This window comes from Petromyzon marinus, chromosome 2 (genome assembly GCF_048934315.1).
Source record: "Petromyzon marinus isolate PM22_M1 ecotype Great Lakes invasive population chromosome 2, UKy_Petmar_22M1.pri1.0, whole genome shotgun sequence".
In the NCBI taxonomy this organism is placed as follows: Eukaryota; Metazoa; Chordata; class Hyperoartia; order Petromyzontiformes; family Petromyzontidae; genus Petromyzon; species Petromyzon marinus.
Window position 1 is genome coordinate 13,968,940 of NC_133668.1, and position 16,740 is coordinate 13,985,679.

At 47.6% G+C, this 16,740-nt stretch overlaps 1 protein-coding gene across 5 annotated transcripts in view; it reads left to right on the top strand.

The window, feature by feature from the left end:
- The window catches only part of LOC116946909 (thrombospondin type-1 domain-containing protein 7A-like), a 444,047-nt gene that overhangs the window by 260,869 nt on the left and 166,438 nt on the right, over nt 1-16,740 (top strand). For all 5 annotated transcript variants that reach the window (XM_076070187.1, XM_032962175.2, XM_032962192.2 and 2 more), the window contains one exon: nt 521-730. In XM_076070187.1, coding sequence (XP_075926302.1) covers nt 521-730 — 210 coding nt within the window. The remainder of the gene's footprint in view (nt 1-520; nt 731-16,740) is intronic.

A 16,740-nucleotide genomic window follows, 5' to 3' on the forward strand; every position in this document is an offset into this window, starting at 1 on the left:
GCTTTCCAATGATGTTAGCCAAAAATTTATTCAATTCGTTGGGCTCATAGCTAGCACGCTAAACACTATAACGCTGCTCCCCAAATCTGTGTACGTGTGTGTGTACACGTGCATAGTAGGGAGCGGTAGTGTAGCGTTTACCGTGCTGCGCTATCAACCCATTGACCCGAGTTCAGTTCCCGCTTATGGCCAACACCAGTGACGATTATCTTAACCAGTCTCGGGCCTCCCTTAGGTCGACTCAGCCTCAAAGGAATACTTAGCGCGGTGTGTAAACTTCGCCACAAGAGAGACAATGGCGGCCGGGCATGGTGCTGGCCACCCACCTCTTCGTGTGCCGTGGCGGTCTTCATAGGTGCTCGCGAACAGCACTTGCCCCAACAGTCTGTTAAGGTTATACTGGAGATCTTTGTATTTGTGTTTGCACCTGTGTGTGTGTATTCACATATGCGATGCATTTTTGAATTGTGTATTAATATATATGCATGTGTGCATGTGTGTGCTCAACGTGCGGTTCCAGGGTTCATGATGCGCACGCGGCGCGTGCTGGGCGGCCCCATCGGTGCTGGTGGCGCACCCGATGGCTGTCCCCACCTGCTGGAGGCAGTGCCGTGCGAGGGCGCACGCTGTTTCCGCTGGCGCGTGGCCGAGGTCAGCATCTGCATCCCCACCAACACCAAGTGCGGCGCAGGCACCCAATTCCAGCGTGTCGTGTGCACGGACCAGCGCGGTATGACATGGGCACAGCAACACGTGCGCCAACACTCTAACCGTACACAGCAGTGGCAATAACAACAGTTTCCCTTCACCCCTAAGTGATGGAGACGCCACCACGATGCTCGTGCCAGGCTACTTGCACTTTTAGGCCATGTGAAGTATTGAAAGCTCTTTGGCTGGCAGTTATGGAACTAGACCCAGATGGTATGGTTTCATTGACTGAGATAATTAGAGGATGCACAAACTGTGCTCTTCTATACTTTGGCAATCATCGCCACTTGAGAGACATCTGAAAAAGAGCTTTATAGCTCGTAAGATTCCTCCGGTATAAATAAAGATTCTCATTCTGTCAATCATGTACACACTGATACACGAAAGACAAAGATAACCCATATAGCATGCACAGGCAATGCTGTTCGTGAGCACTTGTGAAGGCTAATACGGCCACATGAGGGGCTGGTGTTTTCACCACCATGCCCGGGCGCCTTTGTCTCCCTAGTGGCGATGTTTATACACTGTACCAGGTACTTATTTGAGGCTGAGTCGACCTAGGGGAGGCCCATGACCGGTTTAAATAGTCGTCACTGTTGTTGGCCGTGAGCGTAAATTTAACACAGGCAAACCAGGTTCATTGTGCTGCATGCTAACCACGACACAAATACTAAGACAACAATCCCCTGTATTTCCTATTAACAGACTGTTGGGGCAAGTGCTGTTAGCGAGCACCGTTTAAAGCCAGAATGTTACATGAGGGGGTGGGTAGCCAGCACCACGCCCAACTGCGTTTGTCTCCCGAGTGGGGATGTTTCCACACTGCACTAGGTACTCATTTGAGGCTGAGTCGACCTAGGGGAGGCCCACGACCAGTTCAGATAACCATCACTGGTGTTGGCCATGAGCGGGAATCGAACCTGGGTCGCCAGGTTTGTCGTATAGTGTGCTAACCGCTACAACGACAAAGATCCCCCGTATAGCCTGTAACTGATGGTTGGGGCAAGTGCTGTTAGCGAGTAGCAGCACCTATGAAGGCCGGAACGGCACACAGGGGGTGGGTGGCCAACACCACGGCTGCCCGCCTTTGTCTCCCCTGTGGCGATGTTTACACACTGCACCAGGTACTTATTTGAGGCTGAGTCGACCCAGGGAAGGCCCAGGACTGGTTCAGATAATTGTCACTGGTGAGTGGGAATCACCAGTGACAATTATTAAACTCGGGTCGCCGGGGGTTTGTAGCACAGTGCACTCACCACTACACTACCGCTCCCCACAACCTATACACTACAGCTAACCGCTACACTACCACGTACACACACATACAAATGGATTAGTTTTATGTGTTCATCATTCTAACAGTGTCATCATCAATATGCATCGCCGTCATTTGTTTTTCAAGTACATTTTTACATTGCTGGAATTATTTGTTCACATCATTTGCAATCGTGATATTTTCCACCTTTTATGATTGTCATTCTCTTCTATATTTTGTTTTTGTCGACCTTGTTATCATTGCTGTTTGCAAAAATGAAATGTCTGTGCTTAAACATTTTTGAGGAATTGGACAAGTTTTACATCATTACCATTGCTTGGCTTGATCGGTCATGCTGTCAAGTTGATGCGCACTGTCAGCTTAGCACAGAAATGTTCTTATAAAAGCTTAAAATGCAGACAGTGACACGGGTACATATATGTACTTACTGCACCCATATCTACATGAGGAACATGCTGGCAAGTGTTTTGCAGCTGTGAAAAGGCAATTCATCATTGGTGCCTGGGACAAATGGATTGCTTGGTTCAGAGGCAGATGCTGCACATGCAAGTGGCTCGACCTGCCAGTCATGTGTTACACTCAGAGTCCTTTCAACCATATCATATACAGTACTCGGAGATCGAACGCACCAGAACTCGAACAAATCGGTGTTCGAACGATATTTCTGAAGATTTTTTGCCCCGGAAACCAAACGAAATTCGGCTGAGACACGTATGGCCAGCGTGCATGATGCTTGCCCAGACAAAGGTTTTACCGTATGAGAGGCTCAGTTAACGCGTAGCTCTCACCCAGTGCAGACCCGCAAAACATCGTTTTTTTTCGTTAATTTATTTTATTTTAGTGTTTTTTGGTGTTTATCCATACACAATATCTCCTAAGAAGGTTATTGGTAGTGATAAGCCAAAAAGGAAAGTTTTGAGAACCACGATAGAATGAAGAAAAGAGATCCTTACAAAGGGAGAGAAAGGTGTCCGCGTGACCGAGATTTCCAAACAGTATGGTATGCCGAAATCGACGATCTGCACGATACTGAAAAATAAAGAAGCCATTAAAGAAGCTAATGTAGTCAAAGGAGTGTCATCTCTATCTAAACAAAGAACTAAGGCCATCGAGGAGGTTGAGAAATTTCTGTTGATTTGGATCAACAAAAAACAGTTGGCGGGTGATAGCATTTCAGAGGCTATGATATGTGAAAAGGCCAAGCAGTTGCATTTAGACAGCCTCCAAAACACCCCAGGAACGAGTGATGATGCAGGTCTTCGTGAAATTTTCAAAGCTAGCTGAGGCTGGTTTGATCAATTTAAAAAGAGAAGTGGCATACATAGTGTTGTAAGGCATAGGGAGGGTGCCAGTGCTAATAAAGAACGTGCCAAGAATTTTATTGGGGAATTTAAAGAGTTCGTGGATGCTGAGTGCTTTATTCCCCAACAAGTTTTCAACTGTGACGAGACAGGCCTCTTTTGGAAAAAAATGCCAAGGAGGACCTACATCACCCAGGAGGAGAAGGCCTTGCCGGGGCATAAGCCTATGAAGGATAGGCTAACTCTGTTGCTGTGTGGGAATGCAAGTGGGGACTTTAAGGTCAAGCCCCTACTTGTTTACCATTCCGAAAACCCCAGGGTTTTCAAGAAATATAATGTTATGAAGAACAAGCTGAATGTGATGTGGAGGGCCAACAGTAAAGCTTGGGTAACCAGGCAATTTTTTATTGAGTGGGTTCATGAGGTGTTTGGGCCTAGTTCCTGCCCCCCAATACGACTCCTCTCATCCAGCCCATGGACCAGCAGGTCATTTCCAACTTCAAGAAGCTCTACACCAAAGCACTTTTTCAAACGTGCTTTGAAGTCACCTCTAATACTGAGTTAACACTCAGAGAGTTCTGGAAGAACCATTTAAACATTTTGCACTGTCTGTCTCATCGACAAAGCCTGGGGGGAAGTGTCTTCCAGAACACTGAACTCTGCCTGGGGGAAGTTGTGGCCAGACTGTGTAGCAGAGAGGGACTTTGAAGGCTTTGAGCCTGAGCCTGTGGTCGAGAACATTGTGTCTCTAGGCAAGTCCATGGGCTTGGACGCTGATGATGATGATGTTGGTGGAAGACCACAGCACAGACCTCACCACTGAGGAACTCCAAGACCTTCAAAAGGTGCAGCAACAGACGGTAGCTGAGGAAATGTCTTCAGAGGAGGAGGGAAGGGATGATACCCCTAGTTCAGTGATAAAATAAATGTGTGCAAAATTGGTTGAGTTACAGAATTTTGTAGAAAAATATAACCCAGATAAGGTAGTAGCCAACCGAGCGAGCAATCTTTTTATTTATAATGCAATGTGTCAATTTCGAAACATCCTAAAACGGAGGCAGAAACAAACCTCTTTAGATACGTTTTTAGTCAGAAAGAGCTCAAGTGACCGACAGTTAGTGACAGAAAAGAGGCACAAAAGAGAAAGAACCTCAGAAGGGCAGTTACCCGACGTTATTATGGAAGGGGACTCCCCTTCCAAACAATAATATCACCACCTCCTCCTCCTCACCACCTTCCACTCAAGCCATCAACTCTCCTTACTACAGGTAAAGTGAAGTTCAATGTTCATTTATTCATTCATTCCATATATTTATTGATTTACTCCATTTATTTATTGTTTCTTGTTTTTTTTGTATGATTTTATGCATGTAATTACTGTAAACTTCCTGTAAAAATGCTTTATGATAGATTTTTTTGTGTCTGGAACCAATTAATGTAATTTACATTAATTTTTATGGGGAAAATTAATTCGGTGTTCGAACAAATCGGTGTTTGAATGGCCTTCTGAAACGAATTAAGTTAGATCTCCGGGGTACCACTGTATTCTCTTCCTTGTGCCAGGTGAGATGTTACAAGCCAGTAATGAAGGGGTGGTTTGCTCACGCAGAGATATAGTTATCACCTGACCTCTAAGACAAATGGCCACGTGTGTGCAATTCATTCCCAAGACAGATAAACTTGACTTCTCCAGGTGAAATCCGAATGAGATACACCACACACAATAATCATCAGTTTCATTGTTGGATACACAGTAATTTTTTAAGGGATTCCTTGCAAACTGCAAGGGATACTGACACCAGTGACTATTATCTGCACCAGTCCTGGGCCTCCCCTAGGTCGACTCAGCCTCAAATGAGTATCTGGTGTGGTGTGTAAACATTGCCATTGGGGAGACAAAGGTAATCGTGCATGGTGTTGGCCACGTCCTCCCTCGTGTACTGTGCTGGCCACAATAAGTGCTCGCTAACAGGACTTGCCCCAAAAGTCTCATAAGGATAGACGGGGGATCAATGTGTAATAAAGCACTTCCACGACAACTGTTGACTGGCGTCTTTCTTTATTATATGACTGGACAGCTCCACTCTCTCTCTGGATGGCTCCACTCTCTCCCTCTGCCATGACGCATGCCCTCTCTGCTCCACCGTTGCCGCACGTCTCTCCCTCTCGCTCCCTGACCACCACTGGCTGACGGTGTGCCGGGAGGAGAGACGACTTCGCTGGAAGGACTGCCACGTCGCCGGTGGCGAGTCGAGGGTGGCGATGACGCAGTCCGGACTCCAGGCTTCCCACACTGACCTCGAGTCCTCTCACTGCCCCCCCTTATATCCCCCTCGGCGGAGCAAGCTCCGCCTCAGGACACGCGCTCTCGTAGAACCTTCTCGACTGTTCTCGCACATACTCTCTAGCTCCGCCCGTCACCTTTGGCCCAAATTGATCCCACACTTCGCTTTGGGTATTAGTTAGCCAGTGGTGGCGTATGCAGATACCTCTCATCGTTCCCTAGATGGCGCTCTCTCATTACATCTGTATTTGTGTGTTGGAATGTGTTGGAATGTGTTTGAGTGTGTATGAGTGTGAGACAGAATGTGTGTGAGACTGCAAATGTTTGAGGATCAGTGAGTGTGTAGGTATCAGTATGTATGTGTGTGTAGATGTTTATGTCAGATTGTATATACATTGTCATATTTGTGTCTAATTATGTATGTGTGTGAGGTGAATATGAGAGCTTTAACCTATTACTGTATCTTCTTTTTTGTTATTTTTAAGAGAGTGTTATTGACGAATGTGTGCAGTGTTTTCAAAGCAAGGGTTGGTAGAGATTTGTGAAGCCCCCAAACCCGCGGGGGCGGGATGTTAACTGCCTCGCCTGGTATACAAGATGTCATGGGTTTGATTCCGACCATAATGCCTGTGTATTTGTTCTCCCCGTGGTCGTGTGGATTTTTCTCCGGGTCCTTCCGTTTTTCCCTCCACATTTAGAAACGTGCATTCAGAGGATTTGTATGCTACAAATTTACACTCCATGAGCCACTTTGTTGAGCTATCATTTGCGGCCAGGGTTGCTTCTGAAAAAGAGCTATGTAGTTCAGTAGGGTTTACTTGGTAACATAAAAAAGTGTATAGTTTTATATTTTACATTTTAAACCCACTGGGAGGCTTCAAGTTGGTGACTGGCATTTAGGCGAACGGTGAGTGGGATCATGAATCCATCTGTATATTGAGCGATATACCTGCCGTGGAAAGTGACTTATGTCCACATGTTCTGGTTTTCCCCCAAATGATACAAAGTGCTGTTTATTTGAAATTCCAAATTTAGATAGAATCCTGAAAAAAGTCTTGAGATTCGGGGCTTTCCGCAAATGAGAGTATTATTGTACAATTATTTTTTATAACATGAAAATAATATAGATTAAAATTTTGAATATATTTTTTACGAATTATAAATATTTAATGAACAAAATTAATACATATAAAAATAATTAAATAGTTTGAGAAGATTAAAAGAGACTTAAAACCCCGACAGAAGGTCGAGGGTAGAAAAATAACGGGCACCAGCCAATGCGTCGAGCGACTCGTCCATCCTGGGCAGGGGGTACGCATCGGCGACGGAAACTTTGTTCAAGCGGCGAAAATCTACACAGAATCTCAGGCTACCATCCTGCTTTTTAACCAAGACGATCGGCGCGCCCCAAGGGCTGGTGGACGGGAAAATAATGTCGGCCGCGAGCATGTCGTCCACGGGCACCTTGACATGCTCTTTTTCAGCGGGACTGAGGCGAAACAGATTGAGCCGAATAGGAGTCGCGTCTCCTGTGTCTATGTGGTGGCGAAGAAGGTCCATACAACCGATATCGTATTTCCCCTGGCTAAAAACATCTGAATAGTCGCGGAGGAGCACACGTAATTCGCTCTTCTGGGAGACCGATAAATCCTTACAATCCATACATAGGTCATCCAACCAATCCTCATTGAGGTCCGAATGCAGGTGGCCCACGCGACCATTCCCCCATGAGTCCCACAACCGAGTCCACCTGGAGCGTCTGCGTGGCATGAGCCAGCACCGTGCCCTGTTGAATTACAGTGGCCGACAACCCCACATTGAGGATCTGAATGAAGGGCTCATGATGACCTGGTACGAGCATTTGCGCATTGACCAACTTCAACCCCCGTACAGCCGTGTTCGAGGGCCCCAACAAAATACCCTCGGACACCTCGCGCGAATCAAAGGGTTTCCGCAGCCGCATTGGAACGAGCATCTGTAATCCGGCCGGAATACGAACTGTGCGCGACGCCATCGCCGTACGCACCCAAGAAGGAGAAGGCAGGAAAGCCATGCGTCATCCGGAAGGGAAGCTCAATACATTCCTGGCTGACCAGGATTTTAATGGGCATTTTCCCCAAAAAGTCGGTGCTAAGCAGGCAAGGCACAGCGAGTGTGGACGAAACAAGGACCGGTTCCTCCAATTTGATGTCGCCAATTTGAATATGAACATTGATTATACCAATTATACCTAACGAGCCCCCATTCGCGGTGAAACACGGAACGTCAACCGGCCGTAAGGAACGACAGGACTGGGGAAGTATATTGAAAATGAGGTCCGAAATAATAGTCGCTGACGCGCCTTTGTCAACTAGCACACGAACCTCTACCACTTCTATGAATCCAATTATAGCGGAGGTCCCTGCTGCCGCAGCAACTACTCTATGGGCCAACTGGGACCACTGATCCGGTCCGAGCGTCACCCCATTACCCCCCTTAACCGGCTCCCTCCCGTCTGACGCGTGCCCGACCCGCGGAAGGTGAGGGAGTGCATGTGTATCGTATGGGGGCCGAGAGCATGAGGTGCCGCGACTTGCCTGAGCCTGTCGCGGGGTCAAGGGTGACCGCCGTACCTGCGTCCGAGGTCCGGCGTTGCCGCGACGAGGAGCCCGGCAGCCGGAGGAGACGTGGCCCCACAGGCCGCAGTTGTAGCAGACCAGCGATGAACCGTCGGAGTGCGGGGTCGCCCGTTCCGGGCGGCACGTGTCCTCGCCGGGTCGGCTGCTGTTTGACTGCCAGCCGCCCGCTGAGGCCAATGCGAAGGCCCGCGCAGGAAGTTGGTCGTCCTCGGGGTCACCGCCATCGGTCACATCAGCACAGGTGGCGATGGTCGCATCACGCTGCAGCAGGAGGTGCGCGTGGATACATCGCGCGGCCCGCAGGGAGGAGAAGTCATCGTCGTAAGCCGCTGGGAGAACAACACAGAGCTCACGAGCTAGACGTAGGAGCTTCTGTAAGACAAGAGAGTCGATGCCCTCCTGGTCCACGCGCGAGTACGCCAGGGCCAGCAGCGCGCTATGGTAGGCCAGGGCCGACTCCGAGGCTGCCCGCGTCCGAACATCAAACCGATGGCGCATGTCGGACGGCGGCCCATAAATCGCCTGCATGTGCCGAAGGGCACCTTTCAGCGTGGAGCAATCCCCCGGCGGCAGCGTGATGAATGATGCCAGGGCATTGTCGTCCAGCAAGGCGGGCAGGGCGCGGAGCACCTCTGCCTCCGACCAGCCGGTCATCTCCCGGTGGGAGTCGAACCGGCGCTGGAAACCTGCCCAGTCGCCCCCGGCAGCAGAGAAAACTTAGAGTGGCGGCAGCCACTGCTGTATGGGCTGCAGCCGGCTGCCCATGAGCTCCGCGGCCCCCGCTGCTGATGACGCCGCGGCCAAGATGGTGGCCCCAGGCGGCGGTCGCTCTGGTGATGACGAGGCGGCCGCGGATTAGTCGCCGCCTGGCCCGGATGTGACGTCCGGTCCGTGGTGCACCGCGGCACCGGCGGAAGCAGCACCCGCGATGGCGGCAACTTCAAAATTTATGGCGGGAACTGGCGGTGCGCTGGCGGCAGCGCCCGTTGGCTCCTGCACCACACCCTCCACCCTCAGCGCCACCTTTCTGCGGTGGATGTCGCCGAGGATGGCCGTGGCGAAGCTTAGCAGCTCCACGAGGGGGTAATGCGCCCGCGGGCAGGGTCGGTGTCTGGCGGAATGTCGTTGCCGTCCGGACTTAGAGTACGGCCTCTTCTGCAAGTCTCCATGGCCACTTCTGGCACAAACTGGAGTGAGTTCTTATGGAGATGGAGACGTCGTAGAGGCAACACGGTTTGTTGTTAAACTAACAGATAACTCCCTTAACGTCCCCTATCTGGGGAGGTACAGCCTCCAGGCTATCGTGACTTACACACTGCCAGCTCAGCTCTTAGCCCTCCGGCTATCGTGGCTCTAGGGGAGGCTATCTGACCCGACCCAGCCAAGGTACGGGTCTCGACCACTGATCCCAGCTCGACCTGGCCCTTAGAAAGATGTCGGGCTCGAGGTCCCAGGGTCCTGACTAGGGAGGCTACCCTGACCCGACCCAGCCAAGGTACGGGTCCGACCACTGGTCCAAGCTCGACCCGGTCCTTACAAGGGCAGCGGGCTCGAGGTCCCAGGGTCTTAGTCTAGTTGGTCTTCAGTCTTCAGTCTCCGTAGTACTGCCTCGAGCTGCGCTTGGGGTGGCCCTTTTTTCCACCTCCAGGGGACCCTCTGCCCCTGGTACCGCCCCCTTTCTAGAACCTTCCAGAAGATCCTGGAAGGGCCCCCTCCCAGCCCCCCCACCTGAGGTAGGGGAGGGGAACCCAGCCTCCCTTGGGTTCAGCTCCCTCTCTATCCCCTCGTACTGGCTGGCACACCCTACTGACCTCTGGCTGCAACTGCAGGTATGTGGATACAGGCGAATGGCAGGTAAGTGGATACCGGCGATGTGTGTATACGCGATCCGACACTACACATAGGTAGCTTTTGTGACACAAACAACAGGAACAACATTAAAATTGGAAATTTTTCATTTTAAGGCCCCCAAATCTCTATTTTAAGTGCCCCATAAACATGTTTGTGCGTGTCATTCAGAAACCATTCAAAATCTAAGATTTGGGGGGGGGGGGGTTTCGTTTGATAGAGCGTTAAACAGCAAATAAAATTAAAGTTAGAGCCATCATTCTATCTTTAATTGTTTTTGAGATATTTTGGATTCGAACGATTTGAACAAAATAATGCACATTTTATGATGTTCAAATCTGAATAATTCGAAAACAGTCAAAGATAGGATCATCCCCTCATGGAGTATTAATTTAATTAATTTTGGTTATTTTTAATTAAAAAATGGAATCTTTAAATTGAGCGTTTTCCGATGGGTACGTCTGTAAATAGAAGTTAAATCAAATCGTCAAAAATTTTGGAGTAAGGAACAATAAAAACCGCCAATTTTTTCAAATTTTCTTGCTGTGGTTTTCACACCTTATGATGATTGCTTGTGTTGCAGTCGAAACGTCGTGAGAATTTAATTGTTTTATATTTGTATTATTTTATTGTTCCCTTCTACGTGACTTTACCCCCAAATCTCTATTTTAAGTGCCCCATAAACATGTTTGTGCGTGTCATTCAGAAACCATTCAAAATTTTGTGCAGTCACGAAAGCTTTAATTCAAAATTTTTGGAGTAGTTCGTATTTGATTATAAATAAAAATTGTACAAAAAAATCACATCAGGTTCATTATTTTATTTATTGAAAACTTCGGCCTGGCGAAGACAAGCTTAATGAACCAGTCATATATAAACTGTTTTTCATTTATTTCTTCAAAAAACCCATTCCAGTAGCAACTCCAGAACAATAGAACACAGAAAATCTGTCTGCACAGCAGTGTAACATAACTCCAACTAAAATTTTCCAATTTATACCTGGCATCAAGTATAATGTTTATAGAAGTATAGAACTTCCTTATATTATTCTAACTGGAGGTTTTTGTTCCATACTCTGGCAAGATGGCTCACAGTCACTCCCAAGTTCACCTTTACACCCCCTGCCTCTGCCACCATCAATGACTCGGCACAATAGACTTGCAATGGGATTAAAAATCAGGGGTAGTGATGAGCAAATGTGGAGTAAGCTCATTGTTCCCAAGATGGGCAGCAGTGTTTGGAAGCCAACTTGATGTTTGCACATCACTGCCTCTGATTGCTAATCCCAATTTGATTAAACTGCGATAAAGTGTTGGAGGTGGCTGTGACAAGTGGTGGGGACTACTTGGAGATGAGGTCAGAGGGTGCATGGGAGGATGGGATGAAGGAGGGAGTTGTGGCTGGGTTAACAATGAACAATCAGTGAAGACTGCTTGTTTCTTTTGGCCTAATCATGTATTGATGAGTGTCCAATGAACACTGCTTCTTCTGTCCTCTTGTCACTCCTGTGTGCTCACATTTATTGTAAAGCATAGCGTGTGTGCAGAAAAGGTAAGGTGGAAATGGTGTTTGGAGATCCCTGGGCACAAATGTACATGCAGTTCCCTCACAAAATCATGAATACACATTATTATGTTGCTATGGCATGTATTACTAGACCAACATAACAATTCCAGCACTTGTATTGACATGGTAATGGCTGGTTGTTCTGGGATCACAATGCCAATAATGTAAGGTATTGCTCTACAAAGGGCATAGCTTTCAAAAAGTATCCTTATTTATTTCCCCGTTCATATTGTTATTGTCGTATTTGATGTAACAATTAATACGGACGATACAGGCAATTGCTGCTATGCACGGTTCGTTTTCATTGATATCTATGATACTTATGGTTGTATCAAGATTATGTATGTAGAATGTATGCATTTCCTATATTGCATATGTGAGGCCGGACGTCCACCCCACCGCCCTCGCTAGGCAGGTGGGGCACGACGTCCGCCTGTTCCGCTCCCTCCTCCACCACGTCGGTTGGCTCCCACTGGGCTCCCGCCGACTGAGTGATCGGGCCTCCCGCACTCGCGCCCTCTCTGAGGGACATAATCGTGCTGCTGGCTCGTAGCCACACGGAGTTAAACCACACACCCCTGGACACCACAGCTATTGCTAATGCAGGGGGGTACGCACGCGCTCGCACCTGCTGGCGATTACCTCTTAATGCGTGCCCTTGCACACCGCAGCTATCGTTAACACAGGGGGGGGGGGGGGGGGCGCGAACGCACTCGCAACTGTGGGTGATTATCTCTTAACGCGCGCACACGCTGCAGCTGCGCGTTCACTCTCGCCGCGCGTTCCCCCATGCAGTCGCTCCACACAGAAATCACAGACACCACGCCTATGCTCTGTACTAACTTTTATTCCCAGCGCAAATGCCGCACTACCCGGGGGGGAAATATTTTGCGAGAAGAGCCTAGCCTACTGCTGCCCGAGTGCCAAGATACTCAAACGCCCTACCACGTACCCCGGTAGCTGAACTCACGGCGTCGCCCGGATGCTGTGAGAGTCGGAGGGAGGAGGACGAACAAAAACTTTTCCCATCACTGCCACGTGGCGGCACTCGCTGACGTCACACGGATGCTGCGAGCGGCAGGGAGTGTTTCTTGGTGGCCAAGAGGTTGAAGAAAGATCTCTTTTGAACGGCCCCCAGGCTCCCCTTTTACCCCCCTGACTTCAAATTGCCCGGGGTCATGTTGTACCGCGCGGCCAATCGTGCGCCTACCTGTGATTACCGCCCGTTTTTTTCCCCTTACATGGAATGCTGTGGCAGGTGCTTTTGCGACCCGTTGTCTCTCCATCTGTACTCATTAATTTGTCACTCACCCTTGTTAGTCCGGAATGATGCCCGACTGGTGAATACACACCCTGTGAGGGTGTATTCGGTATAGGGGTCGGGGGAGGTCACGGTACTGCGATCCCCTGATCTCATGGTCTGCCCTTCTCGTTTAATATTCTACCCCAACCCCTCCCGATGTCGTGAATGACTCATTGCGGCTGGCCCGGTGAACCTTTTTGCGCCCATACAATATTAAGCCAACTCAGGGGCACCGCAATGTAACCTGTCTTGCGAGGGTCAGCCCATCTCCTGGCACCGGGAAACCATGGGACTTTGCTCCTCGGGACCTTTCGGATTAAAACACGTTGTGCCAGGCAATCCCCCGCCAGGACACTACGTGTGTGCGCTGCGTATGTGTGCTCAGTGTGGGGGCCAGGGGGGTTCGAGGCGCTTGCAGAGTTGCTTCGAGGCCACACATATACACACCCCGAGTAAACAATTCACTTCAGAGGACATCACACTTTACATGCATTAGTAGTATAATAATGTACAGCGCTTTGTCAATTCACTGCTGGATGAAGGCATCCCCGTGCTGAGTTGGTTATGGGGGTTGAATTACCATAATTGACCACGTTGGTCGGTGCAGATTGGTGAAGTTGGGAGAGGGGGTAGAATCGGTTCAGTCACCATTCATGAACCGTAGCTGGGAATCGAACTCAGGACGCCAGGTTCATAGTGAAGTGCGTTAACCACTCTGCACGACCGCTCTCCCACATGCAACAAAACACAGCATTAAATACTATTGCTTACTTCTGCATGAACACCCACCCACACCCAGACCCAATAATTGTATGTGGCGTATACAGCACTGCAGTGTTTACGCTACACTTGATTTCCGGTCGCAATCCATTGCGGCGTTTATTGAGAATATCATGGCCAGGCGACAGTGGCTGCAGTTACTTTAATAAGCACTGCTCATGTATGAATATATCATGTGATATGTGTGGTGGTGGTACCTTTATTTCCACTGTGTTTAATTAGCTGCTCTCCCCATGGCCTGCAGTGCTTGCTTATGAAGCGATAAAATGCTGCATTCACAGTTGGCCAACCATCGTAAATAACCCCTCTCCTCCCTCTTCTCCCTCTCCATTCCCCATCTACTGCTAGATTAATTGACTCCAAAAATAAATATACTTTTTATATAAAATTTCAAAAGGTCACCAATGCAATACATAATAGACTGATATATTTGGTTTTGTTTTTGTTTATCAATCACACAATATTTTATTGACATTACTTATTTACAAGAGCTCCTTAGGCACCTGATGTTCCAGTATGGAATGGAAAGGGGGCGAGGAGGGGGGTGGATAATTTCCATATGTAGAGATTTTGACTGTGGCACAGGTACTCACTGAAATACTCTTCTATACAAATTGTGCTTTGGAATCCTGACAGCATATATATAGAAACGACCATGCCACCTAAAGCAAGGATACTCCTGCCTATCAGTGCCAGTGAGGCAGATAGGCTCAATGCTGAAAGTTGCTAGGCTACTGAGTCCTAATATGTTTCTGGAATATTGGATCATGATGTTTGCTTTCATTTATTTTTGACTACATACATGATCACATTAGGTTTTTTTTACTTTCAATAATGTCTTGCATTTCCCCATTCTTTAACAGTGTGGATTTATAATGTCTTAAAGTTACTGAGCTTGATCATTGTGTAAGCGCAATTTGTTCATATGATGCCCTTTATTTAACCAGGAAAGTCTCAATAAGTATCAAGACTCTATATCAGCGAATTTGCTGCTCCATTGAGAAGTTTAACCAATGCCGTTAATGAGTGATTGGCATGTGTGAGGAAGCTGTAGTACCCAAATATAATGCATACATGAAAGGGATTAACACGCAAAACTCCACACAGATGGATTCAATATTACACTGTTGTATTGTCGTCTCCTGGCTGCCTTGCAGCTCGAATCAGCACTGGCATTCATCCAATGTATGAACCAGGCCCAATCATGCTTTACTTCTAAGGACTGATGACATTGACAACAATCATTGTGATTTGGCTATAGATGGGGTTTAGTAAATTATATATATTCACCGTGTATTATTCGGTATTTAAAGAAATAATGATCATTGATTAAAATCATGACAGCACACTGTTTTTCTTAAGGTACCACATCCTGCATTATCTGAATGGAGATTTACTTTGTCAAAAATATATATCTTTAGTGTATTAAAAATGTATTCGAGATGTCAGAGAGATAGACCTTGAATACAAACTTGTTATAGGACACATTTCAATATAAATGTATTGTAACATATGAAAGCATTGAAGCCAGAATTTTAAACGTTATAAGCTTCACCTGTCGGTAAATCAAATATAAAATGTCAGGAAGCTCTGAGAATATTACTAGATATATGAAGAAAGTGACATGAGTGATGAAAAATATTGCACATCTGGTGTCTTTAAACAATGAATGGCATATATCTATGCGAAATCCAACAAAGTTTTCTGGTATAGAAAGCATGTGCGTAATGCGCCCAAGAGGATGTCCACCACAGATGGCGTGATGAAGATCAACTCATGTGTGGGTGCTGGGGTGGATTGTCAATTGTCACATCACGGACTGTGGGAGATGGCATCGACTTGGGGAGGTCTGCATCCAGTGCTTAATTGATTTTGGCTGGTGATGATCTTGTAAGCATCCATTTGAGCACATGTGCAAGTCTGGGTGTGTCTTGGGCATATTCGTGATTTGTGTATGGAGTGTTCGTGGGCTGGTGGTAGTGCATGAAAAAACATGGTAAAAATATCAGTTGCTGGTTTGCCGCACATTTAGAAATGTCAAGGGACAGAAGTAGCAGCTTTACCTTTGTAACTGAGAAAGAGAGATACCACAGTGGTGCAATGCTTATCATACTGGACTTGCAATCCAGTGGGCACCGGTGTGATTCTGTCTCTCGACTTCGCCGTGTGTTCCAAACAATGGAGTACATTTCTTAAATCAGTGTATTCATGACTAAAATGACATTGGAAAACAGTTAGCGGTTTCTGCCTATCAGAACCGGTTATCTATTCTAAAAACAGTTACTGGTTTACTGGTTACCGTTTAACAATCTGACTGCAAACCCAGCAACCTTCATTTGATTTCTGACCATGAGGAGCATTGGTGGCAAATTGTATCTGAGCCTATCCTGAATCTCGAAAACACAACCTTAAAATGAGTACTTGTTGCAATGTGTAAATATGAGCAATGGGGAGACAAAGGTGGTAGGGTGTAGTGCTGGCCCACTCAATTCTCCCGTGCTGTGCTGGCCTGAATAGGTTCTTGCAAAGAGAACATGTTTGTAAGTGTATCTTTGTTTTTTGTGTATGTACCAACTGTGCAACCGTGTACTGCGGGCACACGGGGGGGGGGGGGGGGGGGTACAACTGTTGCATCTGGTTCCAGCATCATCTTTGCCACCTGTACTATACTTACCTTAAAGCTGCTTGCCAAAAGTGCTTGCCCTATCCATTGCTAAACAGAGACATTTGCATTCATGAGCGCGCACGAGCGCATGTGTCGCAATGTCCACCTGCCCTCCCAAAAGACAGGGAATAGCGGCACACATTGTGTGCACATGTTTATTGACGTGACATGAGCTTTCCTGGCCCGTTTGTGAAGGCCTCATTTATTCATCCCATGTTCTTGTGTCCATGTAGCAATTAAATGCCACATCACCTATACCGAAAACCCAGCTGGTGCCGTGCGCTCCATTCTCGTGCTGCTCGTGCCAGTAAACTCATCACTGGTTCCAGGCTTGGCTTTGAATCTTATGGGGTTTAATGTATCGGTTACGGCTACCGGTTAACGGCTATGG